We start from the raw sequence: 21,782 nt of genomic DNA on the forward strand, positions 1-21,782 counted from the left end.
CTGAATATAAATATGCGAGCTTAATTAAGAAGCTTCATTGTCATTTCATTTGTCATGTCACTTCAGATGCTTTACTCAAGATACATATCTATTTTAGTTAACATTTTAGGTAGTAGGTTGTTAATACCACATACTGATTGAGTGAACTGCTTTATTGTTAATAAAAGCCTATACTATTATTATCCTCGCGTGTCTAAAAGCAAAAATCATAATTGTCCGGTAAATACAGAGCAGAATAAAAAGGAGTCGACGAGTAAAATAAAAAAAATAAAATTTTATTGTGGAAAAAACGTGATTAATTAGCTCACATCATAATTATCCACAGAACCATTTATACACCAGCATTCACTTTTTAATAATAAGAAAGCACGCGTTTTATTTCTAGTTGTAATAGAAGCGTTCGGGCTCCACGCTGCGGCCCCGGAAGTGTTTGTAAATCGGTTAAAAGCCAGTTGACGGAGGCGAGCTAGCGTTAGCTGTCCGCCGGGTTCGCTCATTGTGCGGGGATGGAGGTGACACGAAGGAGTAAGTAGCCGCGCGGAGCCCTCTCCGCGTCTGCGTCTCCGCACACGGCGGGAGAATGCGCGGCGGGAGCCCGATATTACGCGTAACTCTGCCCTGTAACGTCGTGTCAGTTTCAGCGTTTGTGCCGCTAGCTAGCTAGCTTGCTAGCTAGCTAACGCGTAGCTGCAGGGGACGGTGCGCGGCCGCTGCTCCGCTCGCTCGCCCCCGTTGTTAAACACACCCTCCCAATCACGCTGTCGGTGTTTGTGATATTAAAATGCAAACGTTAACGCCGTGTGTCCCCTTCCAGACTACAAAGACTGTTTGACCACGGTGTACAGCGCCATAGAGGAGGCGGACTTCCTCGCCATCGATGGGGAGTTTTCAGGTAACCGTGTGTAAGATCTGTACAGAAACCGTGCGCGCGCACGAAGGATGACGCCTGTGCTCGTGTTTTCAGGGATAAGCGACGGGCCCAATGCCAGTGCACTAACCAACGGGCTGGACACGCCGGAGGAGCGCTACACCAAGCTTAAAAAGGTCAGCGCCGGTGGATGGAGCCGTGCGGAGCCGCTGGTGCTCACGCACTAACACGCTGTCCTCCAGTCATGCAAACAAGAGCTGAATGTACAGGGAGGATCTGAGGCTTTAAAGTCTCTGCTCCTGCAGCTGGTTTGATCCCATTAAAGCGCTTTCTCTCTGTCCACCAGCATTCCATGGACTTTCTGCTGTTCCAGTTTGGATTGTGTACATTCAAGTACAACCAGTCCAAGTCAAAGTAAGTCATATTCTGGGTCAACTTGTCTCTACTGTTTCAAAAACAGTAATTTTTATCCCCCCATCAGCATTTAACTGCATTCAAATGTGAGGCGAGATTCAATGCAGCACCCATATAAGTCAAATGTTTGTTTTCCTTGTACCATCAGCTGCTCCAGAAAGCAATGCAGACGCAAAAGTGCTTGTTGACTAGATAATAGAATAGTCACAAGGACCCAGCCTTGATTTGGAATTCACACTAGGTAGTTTAATTGAACTGCCAGTTATCTGAAAGGTTTCACTAATCCTTCCTTTCTGTTTCCTGACTCTGCAGGTACATCACAAAAACCTTTAATTTTTATATATTCCCTAAACCATTCAACAGAACCTCCCCTGACATAAAGTTCATCTGCCAAGTAAGTGTGTTACTGTTGTTCACATCAGCTGTGAAAAGTCAAATGTCAACACTAGACTGGCTCCAAGCTGCGTGAGCATAAACGGAATCTCATTTTTGTCATTTCAGAGTTCCAGTATTGATTTTCTGGCCAGTCAGGGATTTGACTTCAACAAGGTTTTCTGTCATGGTGAGTGGACCCCTACGTGTAGTTCTGCCGGCGCTGCTGAGCCCCAACAAATGCTGAGCAATTGAAAAGCAGCCGATTCTACTTCTTTGTGCCAAGTGTCAAATGTTGGTGTAGAACGATTAATCAGGTTTAATTATGTGTAGATGCCTGTTGTAATCTTTCTACTGGAGTGGTCATTTTTCTGTAGACAGTGCTAGACATTGTGCTGCTTTGTACAAGGCATTTATTTCCAACATGCAGGTAGCTTTTATGCTGCTTATTGTCACATCTTAAACTGTAATTGGACATAAAGTATACAAGCTTGGCACATGTGCACTGTTGTTCTGACCTGCTTGTATTCTTTTCCTCAAAGTGTTAGTTGTGGTTGACAACTCTGAGAAATGAAACCTTTTTTTGTTTTAAATCTTTTTGTTTGAGCTTACAGTAGACCATCCAGAACAGAAACTACAGGACACTGCTTGATTTGATAAATTGGTTTATAGTTAGTTTTTAGGTGTTCTTGGTCTGCTGGGTTGTTTATCTGTTAGATTTCTGGAGAGTAAAATTAGTGTCTTTCTGGTTCTCAAAGGCATCCCATACTTAAATCACAAAGAGGAAGCCCGTCTGAGGGAGCAGACGGAGGAAAGAAGGAATCAGCATGCTAATGGTGTAGGAACTCCATCTTACATCTCGCCGTCGTCCTCCAAAGGCCCTGCACACGTACCTGAGGAACACAAAGACTTCATCAACAGGGTGGTGTAAGTGTTACAGTGTGCCGGGAGCGCTCTCTGGCAGTTCAGTCGCTTTTCCTTTAGATGTTGCCCACATTTAAAAAAAAAAAAAAAAAAAATTTCCCCAACAGAGAGAAGGTTGAAGCTCTTTCCACTAACTCAGAGAAGACCGTGGTCTTGGAGCCATGCACTGGGTAATGTGTGACTCGAAATGCCACATGGCCACTAAATCTGTATGTATCATGCACATTCTTTATTTATGTCCATCTGTCCTTACCAGGTTTCAGAGAAAGCTGATATACCAGACACTGAACTGGAAGTAAGTTTCACCAGTATGGACTGTTTTTATGCTGATTTGCTTTTATTAACAATGTTTTGTCCTGACAGATTTCCAAAGGGATTTCATGTGGAAACCATTGAAACAGAAAAGGTTAGGGTTATGTGTACTTTTTTTGTTTGTTTTGTTGTGATTTTGCGTTTGCTTTTGTATGGATTCTTTGTGAAAGCCTGTCATGTTTGTGTGCAGAAAGAGCGAGTCATTCAGATCAGCAAAGTGGATGAAGAGGAGAGAAAAAGGAGGGAACAACAGAAACTAGAGAAGGAACAGGTGGGTTTGGTCTGAAGCAGACCAGCACTGTCCTGTAGAAGATCATCCAAACACTGCAGAACCTGATGCCTTTTCGAGGAATGTACCACGTTCTAACGACACACTTGCACTTATCGATCCCAAACAGGAGGAGCTAAACGACGCTGTTGGCTTCTCTAGAGTCGTTCATGCTATCTCCAAATCTGTGAGTTGGCTTTTTCATAACTTTAGAGCACTAGACTTTGAACTAAATGTCATCTCTCTACAAGACATTTATGGTTTTGGTTTCAAAACTATTTCCTTTTCTGACACGCAGGGTAAACTTGTGGTTGGGCACAACATGCTGCTGGATGTGATGCACACCATTCATCAGTTCTACTGCCCTCTGCCAGAGGTACACACTAAACATGGGCTTTAAGCACTGGGCTCCCTCGGCTGCTCAGTATTCAGTCTGTTCTACATAAAATAGCAGTGTTAGCACACTAAAGCTCTGACCAACTTTTTTTTTTTTTTTTTTTTTAAAGGATCTTCAAGACTTTAAAGAGGTTACTATGTGTGTCTTTCCGAGGTAAGAAGTCATTCTTGCTAAATTTAACTTTATTTTCTCAGCAGATGATTCTTTGTTATTCATCGTATTTTACTATTCTTTCTAAGGCTCCTGGACACAAAGTTAATGGCTTCCACTCAGCCTTTCAAGGTAAGATTCACTATCATTGCAACAGAATACCAGACTCAACACATGGTGTAAGGGTAATTTGTTCAGCTGGAAGTCTGTCATTCTGTAAGTTTGATTTCTGCTCTGTATAATTGGGTCAACAGCTTTGAAACATTATGCTTAATCAGTAAATGCTTATTATTTGAAGTTTGGCCTGTTTGAATCTGGCTCTTAGGCCTGACCAGTGCCCTTCTTGTATACTGTGTGCATCTTTCACCGTATCATGTTGTGTTTTTTTTTTTTTTTTGCTTTAGGAGGTAATTACTTGCACCTCTTTGGCCGAACTGGAGAAACAGCTAAAGGAGAGCCCTTTTAAGCCACCATTAGTTGGTGGGTACTTGAACTAGACTTTGGCTGGACTCTCTTCACTCAACAGAACCACCTGACTCATTGTTCTTTGTCTTCACTGGTCTAGAAACTGCAGAGGGTTTCCCCAGTTATGACACGGCCCAAGAGCAACTCCATGAGGCCGGGTATGATGCCTACATCACTGGCCTGTGTTTCATCTCCATGGCCAACTACCTGGGTAATAAATATAATAATAAATGCAAATGTCGGTCCGTTTATTTTGAACGTACAGAAATCCTGAATTTATGTCTTGCTCGGTCTAAACCCTTCTGTCCTTACAGGTACTTTCTTGACTCCACCCAAAGGTTACATCTCGGCTCGCTCCAAACTCATTGAGCCTTTCTTTAACAAGTGAGTGATTCTGTTAATTGCAGATTTCTTAAATACAATCCATTTTTTACGGTTTTCTATTTTGCAGACTGTTTCTGATGAGGATCATAGACATTCCCTACCTCAACCTCACAGGACCAGATTGTGAGTAATATACCTTGATGTAACTCTTCACTACTCCTTCCAGTTTTCCCTGTTTAAAACTCTTCTGTTTATACAGTGCAACCCAAAAGAGACCACGTCCTGTATGTCACCTTCCCAAAAGAATGGAAGACCAGTGACCTCTACCAGCTCTTTAGTGCCTTTGGTAAGACATGGATTTACCTGTTATTTATCTCAGCAAACTGGAACAAGACATTTTCTTTTTCCTTATTAACTCAGGTAACATCCAGGTGTCCTGGATAGATGACACATCAGCATTCGTGTCTCTAAGTCAAACAGACCAGGTACAAATAGGTAAGTCTGAAACCTTGTCGCCTCAGACGGAGCGTTTCTTCTGCACATTAAATGGTGGAGCAGGCTGTTGACATCGCATCTGTCATGCAGCTATGAACACCAGCCGCTATGCAGAGAGCTATAGGATACAGACGTATGCAGAGTACATCCAAGGAAAGCAACAAGAGAAGGAGAAGCTTGGCCAGATGCCCAAATCCTGGGGAGAGGACAGCTGGGTGAAACCTCACTACATCTCCTCCACTACTAGTGGTTTTGGATACCCCAGGTACATCTAGACTGCGGCACAATAAATTGGTTTTATCATGCATAATTAGCATTTTAACCTCTTACTTGGGTGTTTCACACATCCTTTTATATAATGTGTAACCATTTTTTTTTCTAAGGCATTTAAGGAAACGCAGCATCAGCCCCGTTCCGGGGGAACCAGGGAGTGGAGATGCAGTAATTACAGATGGCTGGAGCCACTACTCGTACCCTGATAGCACAGGCAGCAAGAAGATGAAAACTGATGGTGTGTGAATGCATATGTACTTACTTCCTAACTGCTGTGTAGCGCATCAGATTTCCTCTACAAAAGTCCCTTTTTAGTAGAGGGTACAGCCGGTATTTTAAATAAAACTCATTACTAAAACTGAGAAGATGGATTTACAGACTTTTGTTTGAGTAATGATCGGGGGTTTTGGGGAAAAAAGACAGGATTTATTTGAAGCTTCATTCATAGCTCTTCGTGAGCAGTAACCGTTACTAGTATCAAAAGTGCTTGTTCCTTTTTGTATGGTTGAAAGACTGATTGATGCTGAACATTGAGTTTATGCCTTTTTAAATGTTGAGCCCTCAGCTTTACTGTATTTTACATTCGTGTTGTGTTTTCTAGATGCTAGTGCACAGTCAAATGCTGAAGCAGTGGAGAGTAAGACATCGGAGGGCTGGTTAAGGACAAGGTAACTTTGATATGCTGCTCTATAATCCTGTTACTTTATACAGTTTGTACTGATTTTAAGTCTTTCTATGGTTGCTGTGCTCTGCAGAGACTCGTCTGATTCAGGGGGTTCAAGTCCAGCCCCTGATGATCCAGAGGTGAATCCAGCAGGTTCAGATGAAGGCATCGATGCTGATGGGACGGTTACCTGGCAACAAGCCTCAACAGTCCAGGGAAGGAAAGGTCGAAAGAAGAAAAAGAAGTCTGAAGGTGTGTGTGGTGTTGCTCTATTGATGATTTAGCGATTTTTATAAACTTATAATGCAGTTAGATCTAGACTTCCTATAATCTCTGGATGTTTAATACTTTAAGTGTTTTAGAACAGCATTGGGCCATAGACCCACACACTATCATGGCAACAACCCTATGATTCAAAGGCCTAAATCTGCTGAAGTAAGCTTTCCCAATACAATAATTAACTTCCTTTCTTTGTATTGTCCAGGAGCAGCATCTACAAAATCCTTGTTTGAGGTCCCTGAGGTCTGGTAGCGAAGCAGGGAGGCCACTGTTTCACACGGAGCTCCTGCTCGGTGTCTTTAGCACTTGGGACACTCCAGATGGTGCATACCCTAAATCTGTTCCCTCACTCAACAGCTGTGGACACAACGTCCAGTGCTACTAGCCAATCTACCTGCCTGGACTATTGAAAGCGAACACAAGCCATAAGCTCATGCTACTAGAGTAGCACTCTACTGGGTAAACACACATACACCACTAATGAAATTCTTTTAGAAGAAATCTACTTATTGTGTTCCGACTGGAATCTACCACCCCAGCAATGCTGTCACTTTGAAATCATTTTTATTGTCCCCTCTAATTAGTCTTATCTTTTTGAGTGTGAGTTTGTGCATGTGAGGGAGATAGTTTTTCTCCTTGTATCTGTGAATCCATTTCATTAAATACCACTTGACAGGTCCCAAAGTTGAAAATGTCAGGGTAATTAGTATTTTAATGCAGTAAAACCTTCTCCCCATTTTTAAGAATTATGTTCTGTCAGTTCAACCAGTTTTATTACACACGAGCTTATCAATAATGAGATCTTTATTATTGGTAGCATTTTGACCCTTTCATTAGAGGTGCTTGTTTATTTTTCCTTTGCCTTTTTGTGTCAAATGTTTTGTAACTGTGCCAACCTGTAACAATATGAAACTGTCCAAATGCAAAAAGTGTAAACGTTACAAAGTCAAATACATTTTGTAAAAAGTCTAAAAATCCTTAAATATTTCCCTGGAAAGGGGAAAAATTAAAGAATGTTTCTTAGTATCTTTGCTCCAGTCTGTTTTATACAAAATACTTCATACAAATAGGACCTTTATTCCAAAGCAACAAGGATGATTTGATTTTTCATTACTGTTGCTTGGTAGCAGAATCCAGACTAGTGAAGCATTAGGATGATTTATAGGAGCTTCATTCTGCATTTCAGACATTTTTAAATGCTACATCAAAAAAGTGACACTTGCTGTTAATCTTTAAAAGTCCATTTATTAATTTTTGTTTATTTAGAGTTGATGTTTTTAAGACCTTCCCTTGATCTCAATGAAGCACAACCCATGGCGACAGATGTGGGCACTGGTAAAGACAGGCGCAAAAAAATATACAGATTATTGTTTTAAAAGGCTAGTTTTTAACAACCAAACACACTGTCCTCACCTGTTCTGTCCGAGCAGCAAAACCACAGACAACGTGTCGTCTGGGAGAGATCTGAAGAGCTTCCCCAGGCGGTGGTCCAACTTCCTCATCAGAGCCTCTGTTACCTGGTCCTACAGATTACATGATAACATTGCTGTTTTCAACTCCTGCGTTAAGCGCATCTTTTGTGATTTGATATTTTTTCACTTCAGTGCATATTGTCATCGCAAACAACAAAATGTTTGGATCTTTCCAATCAGTCAACTTTGGCCAGAGAATTAATAATACATCATGGCAATATTTAAATCAGAACAGTTTGATCAGCCTTGAACATCTGTGAGCTCTGTCAGGCTCAGTTGTTTGATATAAAAGCTAATGTCAAAAATGCAAAAGCAAGAGAAGGCAACGCTGCAAGCAAACACAGGTCGCTTCATCAACAAACGTGTCCTCGACCAAGCACTGGATTAGAGGTTATGTCTCCACAACTATTCTTTACCGGAGCGCTGGTGGGCACGTCCAACCGCGCCGCCTCCTCCACCCCAGCATCCAATGCAGTCACCGGTGCTGCCATGGCACTCCATGAAGACAAGTGGTGTGGAGTCAGGGATGGACAGACGAGGTAATTCTGCCTCCAAAGATCCTCAAAAGAGCTCAGAGCAGCGCGTTGTTCCTCAGAACCCTTAAACTCTGTCAAGCAGAGACAAACAAGGTGGAGGCTGTGTGGACTCCAACAACCCGGGAGCGATGACTGTCTACTCACTCATGAATGCATGTCTTGCAGGTTTTCCAGGCTTGGAAGGCAGAACGATCCTCTCCACACCAAAGTGATCAAAGCTTTCTCTGACTTTTTCCTCAGACAGTTTAGATCTTGAGCTTTTGCACTGCAGCCATTTTCCGTTGACATCAGCAGGAGGCAGCCCGTTTGTCGTGCCACCAGAATGCACCGCATCCAATGTGTGTCCACTGACCTTTGTGAACGTTTGTATGTACTCGGCTACACTAGGGTTTAATTTAACAGTGTAGAGCTGACTGCGGTTGAGCGCATCATCCATCAACATGCCGATGGTCAGATCCAAGTCCAGCACAGACTCAGAAACTGGCCTCTGGACCTAGAAAATGCACACACACGCTGTGATAAAGCAGATTGCAGTGGTCTGCTGCTTTACTTAACCTAAGACAATAAATAACAAGGATTCAAAGGAAAAGGTGAGTCAATTACCTTGATTGACTGCCCCTGCAGGTCCAGTCCATTCAGAGTTTTTAAAGCTAGGATAGCTCCCTCCAGCATCTCAAACTCTATCTCTGCATGAACCTGGACAAGGACCAACGACAGGGATAAATGTGTTTAATAAAGACAAAGGAGCAATTGAGCAGCTCCTGATGAATGGGAGTTAAAGGAGAAAATATTTCTGCTGGATACAGAATACGGTCAACTAAAGACAAGATATATAAGAACTCACAGATGCTCAGGTTAAGCTAAACACTACTAATTATCACTACTTCTAAAAGGGTCATTAGATGTAGAATTAAACATGATTACAGGTGAGTCATACCCTGACAGCTGTGTTCAGCATTTTAACTTTCCGAACCGGACCACAGCAGGTGAACAGCTTCCTTGCATCTCTCTCTGTGAACCACGCGGGTAAGGGCCCAGCAAAAACCACGCACATGTCTCGCAGGTTTGCAGACGCCTGCCAGATGAAGAGACACACAGTAAACACACGTCTCTGGTTCTGACAATCACACACCGAGAATGTACGAGGCTGTGAAAGCACAACTCACCCTCTGGTACTGCTGCTCCTGATGAGAGGCGCTTCTCTGCTGGTCTGAGAAGGATGAGAACTGGAGCACTGAGAGGAACGAGCGTCTGGTCTGTCTGAAAGAGGCCAGAACCTGAGGGATGAGGAGACAAATTCAGAGTTTAAGAGAGGATCGAATTAGGTAAAAACAAGAAGCTAAATCGATGGGAGACAAACAGGGAAATAACTGTGTAGCAAAAAGAAAGCAAACCTGTGAAATGAACAAAGTAAACTACAACAATTGTTTGTCACAAGTGTGATAAATGTTTATGTAGCTCAAAAACTTAGGTCAAAAATAAAATAAAACTGTTGTGATTATCTCTATTTGTGACCTACTTGAAAATCAAATCAACCTACTGTGATAAACAGACCCAAAAACACTTGAGCAAACCGGCCCAAATAACTACATCCAGGTTCTACGTTCTCCAGAGTTAAGACATCACCTCTTTGTCAGAACTGTGCCAGTGCTGATTGGACAAGTCCAGACTGATGTCAGCGCGCTTTCCAAGAAAGGCCACAGACCGGCCGAGACGCTGCAGGACGTCAGCAAACCTGCGCAGGACAGAAATTCATAGGTTCAGTATTAATAGAGCAGAATATGAAATGAGGCAATCAGGCATTAAACACCATTAAGTCTTTGGTTTATGTGGAAAAGGTTCTGTAACAAAATCAACCCTGATAAGATTTTATACAAAATCAGACAAGCTGATCAAACTGAGCTGAACTGTCTTTTCAGATCATGTCTGAAATGGATTAAGCAGTTAAGTATTTAAAATCATTATTTGAATTGTTTTCCTACACTGGTGTAAAAGCGAACCTGTGGCTTGGAGTGGGTGCAGACGCACAGTCAGGGGGCTGCTCCACTATTGTGTGTCCCCACAGCTCCTCCATGTGCCGCTGCACCACCTGTAGACAGGTGTCAGTGTCAGTAACTTTACTGCGGGGATTTCCAGAGTCATTACAATGTTGAGTGACTAGTAATGACTTTATATTTAGGAAACCAGAGCAAGTCAGTAAAGTGGTGAAGGCGTTACCTCGCGAGGTCCGGTTCTGATGAAGTACTGGGCCAGCTCCAGCGCTGCCACAGCGTCTTCGATGGGGTTGTGTCCCCTCCTCTCTTCGGTTTGGATTTGCCTCCTGGGACACGAGTGTAAACGTAAACTAGCAGTGACAGTGGGTCAGACGCGCACAAGAGGAGGGGAGACAGACAACTCACTTCAGCACCGTCTCAGCCAAGACCTTGAGCTTGAACCTCTGGCCGAAGTTCTTCCTGTACAGCAGCGAGGTGTCGATGACGTGCTGGTGAATCAGCTGCAGGGAACGACGGAGACGCAACGCGGTCAAAGCTGACTTTGAATTTCAAAAGAAAAAGTTACACAGCTCAGAATGGAGGAGAAGCGTGGCATTTAGGAAATCAACGGCTGCGAGACCGGCGCGGAGGAAAACAAGCTTGACATTTCTCGCTAAATGCACACTTCTCTCCAACGTCTCTGCTTTTAAGTATGCAAAGCTTCACCTGCCGCAAGTTCATGAAAGATTCATGCAACCCCAAAAACACAAGGAGGAGGAAGGCGTGTGCAAAACTCACGCTTGTTGTGATTAAGAACTGCTGCAGGTGGAACTCAACTGTCACTAATTACTCACTTTCAGAGCTAAGAGGTCGTTGTTAAGCGAATGGCCGACCAGAACGGCGTCGCCTGGCAACAGCGCCCTGAGCTTCGCCTGAACATCCCGCAGCGTGGTCGTGATTGGCCGCAACATGGCTGCAGTGATACCAGAGAACCTATCAGGAAGCGCCGAGCAACACAGGCCACAGGAAGGTTCTTTAACATTTCATAGTATGTGTCGTTGGTTGTTAATAATACCGTGTGTGTGTGTGTGTGTGTGTGTGTGTGTGTGTGTGTACCTTGTGAGGTAGTTGAGGATTCGGTTCCGAGGTTTCACCAGTTCGTCTAGGACACAGTTCCCGTCACTATCAACCAGAGAAACACGGGCGAGCTCATTCCCCTTTTCTGTCAGACACTGAAACAACAAATGATTAACCAGTAATTTCTTGTTTGGAAATGTAGTAACACCCAGAAACAATATTGAGTAGAACTAGACTTTAGTTTGGGAAGAAGAAATTAATACACAACAGAAAGCCTTTCACCATTTCACAGTCGAGTCCGTACAGAGGGCTAACATCGGTCACACAATCAACACAGTCTGTGAACACGAACTCCTCAAAACCTGGCAAACCTGAAATAAGGAAGGAAGCAAAACGTGACAAAGACGAAAACAGAGAGAGATCTTTGACTCCGGAGTGGATACGACTGTTAGTTTACTCAGAAAGCAACTCACCTTTGACAGGGTAGTGTGTCTTGATCATCTCCTCCTGGCTGAGAACATATGCTGTGAGTCCTTTCCTCTGAACCCCAAACGTGGAGATTACTGGATGGCTCCTCAGTGCTACAGCAGTGAATAAATAAAAGCAGTTTACTTAGAGACAACACAACCACAGACACATGAATCAACAAAATAACAATAATGATGATGTCATTTCAACATTTTTCTGTTACACAGCTAAAGACTAGTAATCTAATCTGTAAATTCATTAAGGTTATGGCAGCACATCTGCCACATGATTCTCACCTTTGTCCAGTGCACTGTTTCCACTAAGGACTTGGGAAAGTGAGGGATCGTCTGATTTAGGAACTTCGCTGCTAAAGATTTCAGACGCTACGTTGTTAGATGTTGGAGTGAATGTGACTCTCTGTAACAGTCAGACAAACATAAAGCTGTAAATACAAGTTGTCCCATTACAGTTTGTATCAGCTGACTTTCTGATGGTTCCTCACGGTGGTGTAGTTGTCCCTGAGGTGTCGCATGGTGAGGTAGTGTTTGTAAAAGTGAACCTGGGTCAGGCCCTCGACAATCACAACGTTCACACCGGTAAGCTTCCTCTGATGGTGAAGACGGCACCAACTAGAAGAGATGCGGGGAAAAAAGAATAGCAGAGCCACAGGAAAACGTAAGTAAACCACAGGGACTCATATGATGAGAGTAGATAAAGTAGATCTGGTTTTACAGTGAAAGCGGTTACCTGGGCTGTTCCGTGCCACCTGTTTTCCCCAGTGCAGCATAATGCAGCAGCTGTGTTAGGTCCTTTAGTGTAATTGGTTGCTGGAGGCGGTGGAGCAGCACAGAGATCCTTGGTGAGTGGAGTGGTTGTGTAGCCTCCACCACCTTCCCTCCTCCCTGCTCAGTTTTTAATCTCTTGGCGTCCGCACCTGCTGTGGGAGCGAAGATCTTCCTTTTCTTCTTGTTGTGGGCTGATGCTGCAGACGGAGGCTCCATGCTACAGCTGGACGAAAAGTACTAGTAACTGTAATTACATTACACTTATCTTACTGCTGCTATGGCTACTACAGGGTGTGTAAAAACATGGACGTTATATTAGTACTGGTTAAAAAAAACATTTCACCTGGTGGGTGCACTGCAAATCCAACGGTAGTTAGAACAAGATTTTATACTATTCACCATGTTAAATAAGATTTTTTAAAACATTTCCTGATGTACAACTCAGGGATTAATGTCAATCAGTAAGGGCCTATTACTTCATAATAGCATGCATTAATCCATTATTAAATAAATTATTTAGTCCATAAGTATTAAAGATTTAAAGATATTAAAGACCATAAAGCAACACTGATCGCAAGGAAAAGTAGACTGTCTCAAAACAAACAAAGTTCATGTTAATGTTTGGCATCCCTTCCTGACACGTCTATTAGAAGCTACTTTGTTACTTCGTACAACGGCGTGTTAAGTTTTATAGGTAAATAAAGTTGAATTGATTTGACTTGGTATGAGGCTGAGTCAATATGTTGATGTAGCTTCAGCTTTGAACAGTTCACAGGAAATCACGAGTGGAGATCATTTATAGATTCAGTCAGTATTAGTGTCCGTTATACAAATAAGCAAAGTGAAGAGAATAGAAATGTGTAAATACCAGATGTTGCTGTTGCTCTGAGATCCTAATTCGTGCTGTTTAACAGCAACGACGGGCTAAAAACACATGGCAGTGATGCACGTTGAACGTTGAACAAAGAAGTTACAAACGCGACATGTACTTCCGGTTTTGTGAGTTTAAAAATAAAGTCACGGGCCCAGGTGAGTTAAGTTGTCACGCACTTTAATGCGAATTTAATTGTAGTAAACTAAATAACCATTTATATCGAAGGCTATAAACAATTATTAATACACGTGTATAAGCATTAATATTAATTACCTACTCCTTGACTGAAACGCTAGTAAAGCAGGCGCTGCATGCTTTGTTTCCATCGAAACGTTCAAAAGCGGAAGTACACTACTTGTATTAACAGGGTCAATTCCTCGCTTTAAACGATCGATCATTTTTCGGCAGTCGATTGTGTTGCCTTGCGGTCCAAACTAGTCGAGCTCAGAGTTATCATATTTAAAAATCAGCGCGATAGCTGCTTGCCCCGCATAGTAGTTGGCGTTAGCCGGACCGGAGGACTTTATGTTATATAAGGTGCACTTTTGCTCACATATTATCAACATAAACTCATTTGGTACATCAAATTTACGCCCAGGGGATGTCTACGAAGAAACTGGCTAAGTAAGTAATTAATCGTTCTCATACACAGAAGTCAAATGGATTTAGATTGAACACTTGCTCGGGTTGATGTGGAGATAACGAAGAGAAAAAAGACGGACAGTAATTTAGATTTTAATATTTTACTCCATAATCCGTCATTCCGCAGAGAATTGGGACTGTTGAGGCAGCGGAGTCAGACTTCTGCTGGGACAAAGAAGTCCGCGGTATCAAGTAAGGATGATTGTTTAGTATTAGACGGCACGTTAATTTTTTACACGCTTGAAACTGTACAAACCTGTCTGTTTTGTTTTAGATCAGATGTTTTCACACCTGATTGTGATTGACTTTGAGTCGACTTGCTGGAGAGAGAAAACCAATTACAGCCAAGAGATAAGTAAGAAACTTGGCTGTTTTTGCTTTTTAAAGTGTATAGTTTATCTTGTAACTCATTTCTTGACAACCTGCTTCTCTCTGCAGTTGAATTTCCTGCTGTTCTACTAAACACATCCACAGGAGAAATTGAGTCTGAGTTCCACACATATGTTCAACCCCAGGAGCACCCCATTCTGTCCAAGTTCTGCACTGAGCTCACAGGGATTACACAGGTGAGTGCCCAAAGGCATAATCACTGCTCCTACACCCTGCACTGTGTAGGTCGGTTAGTTTACATGTAGATGTGCCTTTTAATCTGGAGGTTTCATCGTATTTCCTGATAGAGGCAAGTTGAGGCAGGAATTCCCCTCCAGATCTGTCTTTCCCAATTCAGCCGCTGGCTGCAGCATCTGCAGCGTGAGATGGGACTGGTGTTTCCCAGCAGCCAACACAGAAGTTCTGAACCTTCACCATCTCAGAAGCAGTGTACGTTTCTCACGTGGTCAGGTAAGGGTTTCTCCTGCTTGACTATATGGTTAGAACGTCTTGCCATACTGCATAAGCATTGTAAGCCTCCATGCTTTTAGTGTTTAGTGTTTGGGATAAGATTCCATAAACAATCACAAAAATAAAAAAACTTGAACACTATTTAAATAATGATAAACTCTACTACACATGCACTGTCTGGATAATACACATGCGTTTAGTGAAACAAAGCAGTTTCACTTTTACTGTATCCATCTGCGTTGCGTATCAGACTGGGATCTTGGAGTTTGTTTACAGTACGAATGTAAACGCAAGCAGCTGCATAAACCTGATGTACTGAACAGCTGGATAGACCTGAGAAGCACATACAGGGTAAGTGTCGAAGAATCTCAAACTTGTTTTTTTTTTTTAAATCACGTTATCAGTTATTTTCATTATAATTGATTTGCCTTTTAAAATGTACAGAACCTAATTTAGTTATCAGAGCCAAGAGTAAAATATTAGGTTTTGTTTTTGGATAAACACTTATGTAAATCTTTTATTCAGACTACAAGTTCACTAACGCATATTGGCATTATTGTTGTAGTTCATTACCTAATCATTATTTTTTGCTTGTAGCTGTTTTACGACAGAAAACCCAAAGGTCTTAATGGAGCACTTCAGGATCTTGGAATACAGTTTTCAGGAAGAGAACATTCTGGTACAGTTTAAAGTTTTATAATGTTTTTGTCTCAAACGTTTATTGTTTTTCATAAATACTTACTATTAACTCTTTATTATCAAGGTCTGGATGACTCTCGAAATACAGCTAAGCTGGCGTCAAGGATGATGAGGGATGGATGTGTAATGAAAATCACTAGGAGTCTGGAGAGGGTGAGTGGTCGCTCAGCGACTCATTCCATCTCCTAAATCTCCAAACTTCCGTCTCCTCAAGCCAAACCGTTTATGGATAAAAATGGAGTCGACACAAATATTTTAATGTATGAGCTGTAAAGAGTTATATAAATAAACCAATGTAAAATGAAGACTGTGGAAAATCTTAAACATCATGATCTTCGTCAATCTTCGTTGATTGCTTAATGCTTTTGGATATTTTATTTTAATTTTTTTACACAACTTTGGAGAAGAAAGAAGGGTATGAACTACTAATTATTATTTATCTTCTTGTCACAGGCATCATCAACAGTCAAGCCCATGTTTAGAAACACTACTGCAGATGAAAAGAAAAACCCAGGCACCAACAAAAAGGAAAATCCTCTCTCCATTCATAGACCTTCATCATCCAGGAGTCCTTTAACGTTATGTCACATAAATTCATATTCAGAGATTACTACTAATATAGACACAAAGGAAAACTTAAATTCAGCTCTGGCGCCTGTTAATGTTAATGTTTGTCAGAGCCTGATCTCACCACAGACGCTGCTTAATGGTACAAATACTTCACTGTGGGGATGCAGCAGCAGGTCAGTCAAGAAGGAGACGGCAAATCTTTCCTCTTCAGTTACGATCAACTGTATCTCTCCGAATAGTAATTGTGGAAACAGTGTGGTTCTGTGTCCTACTATTCTGGACGGCTATTCAAACCTGCCTCAACCACAACAACTTTCAGAAACCGTGGCAACAGTCGGACTCGAGGACAATGGAGAACTTTTAGTGGAAACAGAGAGATGTGGGTCATATGATGAAGTTGTATTAGAGTGTGATGATATTATTGATGATACTGAGTACATTTCAGCTTTTGACAGTGGATGCTACGTGTGGGAGGAGCCCGAATGTTCATATTCAGCAAGAAATCTGTTTACAATAAGTGACAAAGTGAGACCTGGGATGAAGACCACTCATGTACCCACAAAAATGTCAAGGTCCCATATTATTACCTCGGCTCAGCCACATGTGATGAGGCAGCATTCTGTGGTTTCAGAGCCAAATACACATTCTGCTGTAAACACAAGTGTTCCTCTGGTCTGCGAAACCAACCAGCAAAAAAACATTCAAAAGACACCCTCTCCCTTTAAGCCAAAGTCTTTTGTCCCAGAAAACACCTCCACCCCTAATGTGTTTGCCAAACCCAAACCAGTCTCTCAACAGAAGCACAGACCAGCTCCAAAATCCTCCTTCACCATCTATACTGACGTAACAAAGCAGGCTGCAACGCCCTCCCATCCCTCTTCATGCAACTCTCTTTACACCTCCAACAATGTCCTCTCAACACTGTCAACCAACACACGATCCTCGTCTACCAGCTCTTCATCCTTCCTTCCTTTTAAATTCCAGGGAGGAGGGAAGGTCACCGCTCCGCTGTGTGCATGCGGCCGTCGTGCAAAGCGACAGCTTGTATCTAATGGGGGTCCCAATCAGGGACGGGGGTTCTACTGCTGTCCCGTCCGCCGATCGGGCAGTGGAAGCAGGATACAGAAGGGGTGTGATTTTTTTAAATGGGAGTCATCTCTGTCAGGGAGCAGTTTGGCTGCTGGTCCTCCCGTCAGATCGTCTGTTTCACTCTGTCAGTTCAATTCACTTGTGGACTGTCATCCACAAAACAGACTAAGAAAAAGCTGTTAACATGTAAGAAACCTCATCATGTCTTAGTCACACTGAAGTAGTGATATATAACTAACTTCCGTTTTGTTTGTTGACCTTTTTTGTGTGTGTTCATGGTTTAATACTTTCAGAATTGAAAAAAAAACCACACTAGATAATGAAAAGAAGATCTGTTTGACCCAAGAATAATGTGGGTCAAATGGTTAAAATAAAGAGCCAATATATAATTCATATTATGCAAAATGGAATTATGAAATCTGGATTTAATCATTGTAATGATGGCTAATCGTGTTGATGATCTTTAGGATATATATGCAGTTGCTATTTTACACAATATTTATTGGATATATTAATTATGTATTAATGTGTATTTGTGTGTGTGTGTGCATATACATTTGATTATGGACAACAAATTAAATGTTGCGTAATACAGTGGTCGTTCTTTTTAATTTACATATTTGCTTCAGTTTTGCGTTAGAGTTCGCCTTTGCACAGGCTTTTGTCCCTCCTCAGCCGCCGTACAGCGCAAACCAAAAACGTGCTAACGATATGTTGTGATTGTACGAGACTCCACAGTCGCAGCTTGAGCACATGTTCCTTGTACTTGTATAAATCCACTCACTGCGAGCACAAGATCCAGCAACGTTCAGCGTCGACCGCCAAGACAGCGACTGACACCAAAGCAAGAACGGCGAAAGTAGCTAGCAGCTCCTGAGCTTGAAGCTCCGTTACAAACAGCGAAAATGTCAGCCGCGCAGGACGAGTCGAGGAAACGGAACAAGAGGCGGTATCTCGCCGGCCAGCAGAGCAAGAGGTGGAAGGGCACCCGGCAGCTGGAGGTGGGCATGCGGGGGATCCTCATCACATGCAACATGGACGAGAAGAAGTGCATGGCGGAGGCCTTGAATCTGCTCAATGAATACGCTGACAAGGTCTACGGGCCCGAGGTTGGTACGAGGCTATGGGAAGGTCAAAGGTCACGTATGACCTGTTTAGACCTGTCAGTCTGTGGGTCGTACGTTTAAGCTTGTGCAGACTTTAAAAGTGATCAACACCAGAAAGTAATTGCAAAGATAGACCTTAATAATTTAGGCTAACTTACTAAATCTAAATAAAGATTATGGATGTCACTTCATGTATGAAAAGGAGAAGTGTTTTATCGAATTGCCTCTTTCATGACTGCAGCAGCAGGATGATAACGGGAGCAGCAGCAGTGAAGAAGAAGACATTGATGCTGCACTGAAAAAGGAAGTGGCGCAGATACAAGCGGCTGGAGCTAAACAGGAGCGGCGCTTCCAGGCTTTGGACAGTGGCGCCAACAATATCATCTTCATCAGGACGCAAAACCTGGGTACGCATTCAGTCCACGCCCCTTTAGTTGTGGGCTGTGTGTTATGGTTACGTTATTTTTCCTTTCTTCCTTTAGAACCTGACAAACTAGTTCATCACATCCTGTCGGATCTCCATAGCACCAAGAAGAAGAAGTCCCGCGTGATCCTTCGCATGCTACCAGTGAGGAGCTCAACTCAAGTCACAATTTGTGCAGCTCAATCGTTGAGCATCTAACATTCTTACTTTAACATTCTTACTGTCTTCTCCACTGTTTGTTTTGATCTAATGCAGGTCTCTGGAACATGCAGGGCTTATCAGGATGATATAGTGAAGTACCTGACCACTTTCCTGGAGCCTTGGTTCGGAAAACCAAATTGTGCTACGTATCAGATCAGGTTTAAGGCACGAAACAGCAGCCACAACAAGAGAGACGACGTCATCGCCTTGATCGCAGGTAGTGTAGACTATGGATTTCCAGCTAATATTCTGCTCATATATTTTTTAAATTCAAATTCTAATGTGTGTTTTTACTCTTAAAGGCATTGTGGACCAGCTGAACCCAAAGAACAAAGTAAATTTTAATGACCCACAACTGACCATAATAGTGGAAGTCATCAAGACTGTGTGTTGTTTTGGTGTGGTCAGAGACTATAACCTGTATAGAAAGTACAATGTTCAGGAAATCATAAAAGAGAACGCTCCAAAGCCAGATGCCACAGCCAAAGTGGATGAGAAGCCAACAGAGCAGGAGCACAAGTCTGAAACCAACCAAGAAGAGAAGAAAGGTGAAGAGCAAAGTTCCAAAACTGTGCAGCAGGACTGTGAAGATGGTGATAAAGGTGAAGACGGGGGGGAATAATCGATCGTTGGAGGGTTTGATTTCAAATGTCTGTCTGTGTTTTAAACCTAAGAATCAAAGCAAATATAAGTTGTCTTCAGATAGAAAATTAGATAATTGATATTTTGGTGTCAGTTTCACTGAGCTGTTATTTTTTTTTATTGAACCTACATATTTGGATTCTACAGCTTGACTATTTAGTGCTTGTATAAACTTTTACTTTTGACATTTTACGTCAGAGAAAACAGTCTGGTTCAGGTCTACTTGTGTGTCACACAGAAACCAATTTCATAGTGAATTAAATCCGCCTCTGTTTTTGAATGTTTTTGTCTGGTTTGATTTTGTCCTTTTAAAACTACCACTATTCTCCCATAGGAACTGTTTGATATTGTAAAGTATAGATGTCTCCAGAGACCTGGGCTGCTTGTCTTCTCCCACAGAAACAGCTGTGTCCAGATGTGGCTGCGTGGTTAAACAATGGACTGGACTTTTTATGTCGGCTCAATCATCACCCTCCTTCCTGTAGGAGTAGTTCTCCTCTGCTCCAGACGATGGCGGTAGAGCCTGGCCTTGTAGATATCTGGACATCTTTTTTTGTCTCTAGACCTAAATCACAATATTCTTCTTATTGTTTGTTTTGCAGGCAGTGTTCACCATATTAGCTCAGCATGTTTGAAAGGACTAAACATGAAGTAGAAAAAAAATGTTTTACATTCATTCTGTGGGAGATATGAAAATCTGCTAATACAACTGATAGAAAGATTTCTTCTGATTAATTTCCTTTCATATCTACTTAGTCCATGTAATATACAAAAAGATATTTCTGTAGAATTACCTTGGCCTGCGTGCAGACCTCATGTTTGGAGTGTTTTCTTCTGAGCGTATTCCCACATTTCCAGACATTTCCATTGGTGGACAGATAAAACCGTCTAAGGGATTTTGGAAAACATATATTTATGTTTTTTTATAGCTTGGTGAATTCCTTTTCGGCTCATTACTCTCGGACTGAGCTGTAGCTGTGACCTGCCTGTCGTTATCTGCATCGCATTCGGCTCCAACTCACAAATTGCTTTGCCAGGGAATCTCAGGTGCCCCAATCAGCGCGACCTGCTGACAAGCTTACAGGAGAAGGGATTAGGTGTGCTCAGGCCTCCTGTGTGTTATTAGCACCATGCCAATTAGATTGTGCCACTAGCGCACAGTGATAACAATAGTAGAGGTATGTTAATGATTTCTCCGCTGTCAGCTGAAAGGAGGTATAGTGATGCTGCGAGTGACGGCACTCTGAGGTTCCTCAAATGTTCAGTTCATTAAAACACAGCGTGGCGGCTTTAAATGTTTAGTCAGGACAGAATCATCAGAATCAAGAGAAAATCTATAGTAGTCACCACTTGGTGTTGTCTGCATGAGAAAGTCTCCTCTGATGTTTTAATTGCCCCCAAGGCCACGTCTAATTAAGCCTCCACCACCAAAGCCCACTGAGTTCCAGCCGGCTCTGCACGCGCACACGTAGCCTGTTTTGCCACCGAGGACCGTGCACACAATCAGGTTTAAATGTCACAGCCCTGCGAAACAATTGCATCCACGGGTGCTTGTGCACACGGTCCCCAGGGTCAGGATTAGCATCCATCGGTGTGGCTCCATATCTGACCTTTATGAGTGGCTAAGTAGTGCTCTCCAGGGTCTCATTTGTCTCACTTTACCCAAACAGTGGCCTCAAAACCCTCTGACAATTGCAGCCTTCGCGCTCTGTGTGCACAATGAATGGGGCTCACACACGTATGGTTAAAGCAGTCATTAAAGACACATTCAACTGTGAGTTTGAAAACTTTGCCTCTTTGCAAAGAAATATGTTGATTTCCAACCTTTTTTTGGGGTTTAATGAATTGTTACATCAGTTGTACAGGTGTACGTGTCAGCAGCTTCAGTGAGGATGGAGATGGTAACGACACAAAGCTTGTGCGCACTGTGTGGGCATGAGACGGTTACACAATGATTACCTACAGGAGGCACAAGATGAATGTCCTTAACTGCATGTAAGCAGAAATGTAAGAGGCTACACACTGTCAGAACACCGGCTGCTTGTGTTCATGGAAAATACAAATAATGTTTGTGCAGAAACTCACAACAGAATTTTAGCTTTAAAAAAAATAACACTTGATTGTTCTTAATAATATCTAAACATAATTAGAGTTTGTGCTGGCGAGATTCAGGCCACTT

The 21,782-nt window shown here is 42.4% G+C and overlaps 4 protein-coding genes across 6 annotated transcripts; 3 read left to right on the plus strand and 1 right to left on the minus strand.

The window, feature by feature from the left end:
- The first annotated feature begins 369 nt into the window (after positions 1 to 369).
- parn (poly(A)-specific ribonuclease (deadenylation nuclease)) lies at positions 370 to 7,231 on the plus strand. The gene is made up of 26 exons (XM_029150902.3): positions 370 to 525; positions 815 to 892; positions 965 to 1,044; positions 1,215 to 1,282; positions 1,595 to 1,676; positions 1,784 to 1,844; positions 2,413 to 2,581; positions 2,686 to 2,748; positions 2,835 to 2,873; positions 2,942 to 2,984; positions 3,081 to 3,161; positions 3,289 to 3,345; positions 3,457 to 3,534; positions 3,665 to 3,708; positions 3,795 to 3,837; positions 4,110 to 4,185; positions 4,271 to 4,381; positions 4,485 to 4,554; positions 4,622 to 4,677; positions 4,754 to 4,840; positions 4,915 to 4,989; positions 5,080 to 5,254; positions 5,373 to 5,500; positions 5,864 to 5,930; positions 6,018 to 6,178; positions 6,411 to 7,231. Exons 1-26 carry the CDS (start codon positions 507 to 509, stop codon positions 6,455 to 6,457), a joined length of 2,058 nt encoding a protein of 685 aa, XP_029006735.1. The 5' UTR covers positions 370 to 506; the 3' UTR covers positions 6,458 to 7,231.
- Positions 7,232 to 7,430: 199 nt separating this feature from the next.
- Positions 7,431 to 13,662, minus strand: LOC114855580 (RNA exonuclease 5). Its single transcript, XM_029150860.3, has 19 exons — positions 13,385 to 13,662; positions 12,479 to 12,739; positions 12,234 to 12,360; positions 12,028 to 12,148; positions 11,737 to 11,844; positions 11,546 to 11,634; positions 11,303 to 11,418; positions 11,041 to 11,179; positions 10,613 to 10,707; positions 10,431 to 10,533; positions 10,214 to 10,302; positions 9,840 to 9,948; positions 9,380 to 9,490; positions 9,151 to 9,288; positions 8,817 to 8,909; positions 8,358 to 8,706; positions 8,094 to 8,284; positions 7,619 to 7,728; positions 7,431 to 7,537 (listed from the first exon to the last, which is right to left on the minus strand). Exons 2-19 carry the CDS (start codon positions 12,730 to 12,732, stop codon positions 7,483 to 7,485), a joined length of 2,397 nt encoding a protein of 798 aa, XP_029006693.1. The 5' UTR covers positions 12,733 to 12,739; positions 13,385 to 13,662; the 3' UTR covers positions 7,431 to 7,482.
- Positions 13,663 to 13,798: 136 nt separating this feature from the next.
- Positions 13,799 to 17,827, plus strand: eri2 (ERI1 exoribonuclease family member 2). 3 transcript variants are annotated; one of them, XM_029150882.2, is made up of 9 exons: positions 13,799 to 14,014; positions 14,160 to 14,224; positions 14,307 to 14,387; positions 14,471 to 14,598; positions 14,710 to 14,872; positions 15,123 to 15,223; positions 15,470 to 15,551; positions 15,636 to 15,724; positions 16,025 to 17,827. In XM_029150882.2, exons 1-9 carry the CDS (start codon positions 13,992 to 13,994, stop codon positions 17,411 to 17,413), a joined length of 2,121 nt encoding a protein of 706 aa, XP_029006715.1. In that variant the 5' UTR covers positions 13,799 to 13,991; the 3' UTR covers positions 17,414 to 17,827. The 3 variants fall into 3 exon arrangements, with proteins under 3 accessions (XP_029006715.1, XP_040927944.1, XP_029006723.1); XM_041072010.1 differs by having other exon boundaries at positions 14,710 to 14,851; XM_029150890.3 differs by lacking the exon at positions 16,025 to 17,827 and having other exon boundaries at positions 13,816 to 14,014; positions 15,636 to 15,876.
- Positions 17,828 to 17,881: 54 nt separating this feature from the next.
- thumpd1 (THUMP domain containing 1) lies at positions 17,882 to 19,883 on the plus strand. The gene is made up of 5 exons (XM_029150914.3): positions 17,882 to 18,339; positions 18,578 to 18,743; positions 18,819 to 18,904; positions 19,016 to 19,178; positions 19,264 to 19,883. The coding sequence occupies exons 1-5, from the start codon at positions 18,136 to 18,138 to the stop codon at positions 19,581 to 19,583; spliced, it is 939 nt and encodes a 312-aa protein (XP_029006747.1). The 5' UTR covers positions 17,882 to 18,135; the 3' UTR covers positions 19,584 to 19,883.
- The last annotated feature ends 1,899 nt before the right edge of the window (positions 19,884 to 21,782 follow it).

Source organism: Betta splendens, chromosome 1, assembly GCF_900634795.4.
Source record: "Betta splendens chromosome 1, fBetSpl5.4, whole genome shotgun sequence".
Classification (NCBI taxonomy): domain Eukaryota; kingdom Metazoa; phylum Chordata; class Actinopteri; order Anabantiformes; family Osphronemidae; genus Betta; species Betta splendens.

Bases quoted from the DNA above. Each gene is read 5' to 3' on its own strand.
- parn (XM_029150902.3), top strand. The intron at 4,186-4,270 runs GTGGGTACTTGA...TCACTGGTCTAG, and splicing joins TTTTAAGCCACCATTAGTTG to AAACTGCAGAGGGTTTCCCC. The intron at 6,179-6,410 runs GTGTGTGTGGTG...TGTATTGTCCAG, and splicing joins GAAGAAAAAGAAGTCTGAAG to GAGCAGCATCTACAAAATCC.
- LOC114855580 (XM_029150860.3), bottom strand. From the start codon at position 12,732: ATGGAGCCTCCGTCTGCAGCATCAGCCCACAACAAGAAGAAAAGGAAG. The intron at 11,419-11,545 runs GTGAAAGGCTTT...TTGTTGTTTCAG, and splicing joins ACGGACTCGACTGTGAAATG to TGTCTGACAGAAAAGGGGAA. The intron at 7,729-8,093 runs GTAAAGAATAGT...TGTAATCTGTAG, and splicing joins ACGTGCCCACCAGCGCTCCG to GACCAGGTAACAGAGGCTCT.
- eri2 (XM_029150882.2), top strand. From the start codon at position 13,992: ATGTCTACGAAGAAACTGGCTAA. The intron at 15,224-15,469 runs GTAAGTGTCGAA...TTTTGCTTGTAG, and splicing joins ACCTGAGAAGCACATACAGG to CTGTTTTACGACAGAAAACC. The intron at 15,552-15,635 runs GTACAGTTTAAA...TTTATTATCAAG, and splicing joins TTCAGGAAGAGAACATTCTG to GTCTGGATGACTCTCGAAAT.
- thumpd1 (XM_029150914.3), top strand. From the start codon at position 18,136: ATGTCAGCCGCGCAGGACGAGTCGAGGAAACGGAACAAGAGGCGGTAT. The intron at 18,744-18,818 runs GTACGCATTCAG...TTCTTCCTTTAG, and splicing joins CATCAGGACGCAAAACCTGG to AACCTGACAAACTAGTTCAT. The intron at 19,179-19,263 runs GTAGTGTAGACT...TTACTCTTAAAG, and splicing joins CGTCATCGCCTTGATCGCAG to GCATTGTGGACCAGCTGAAC.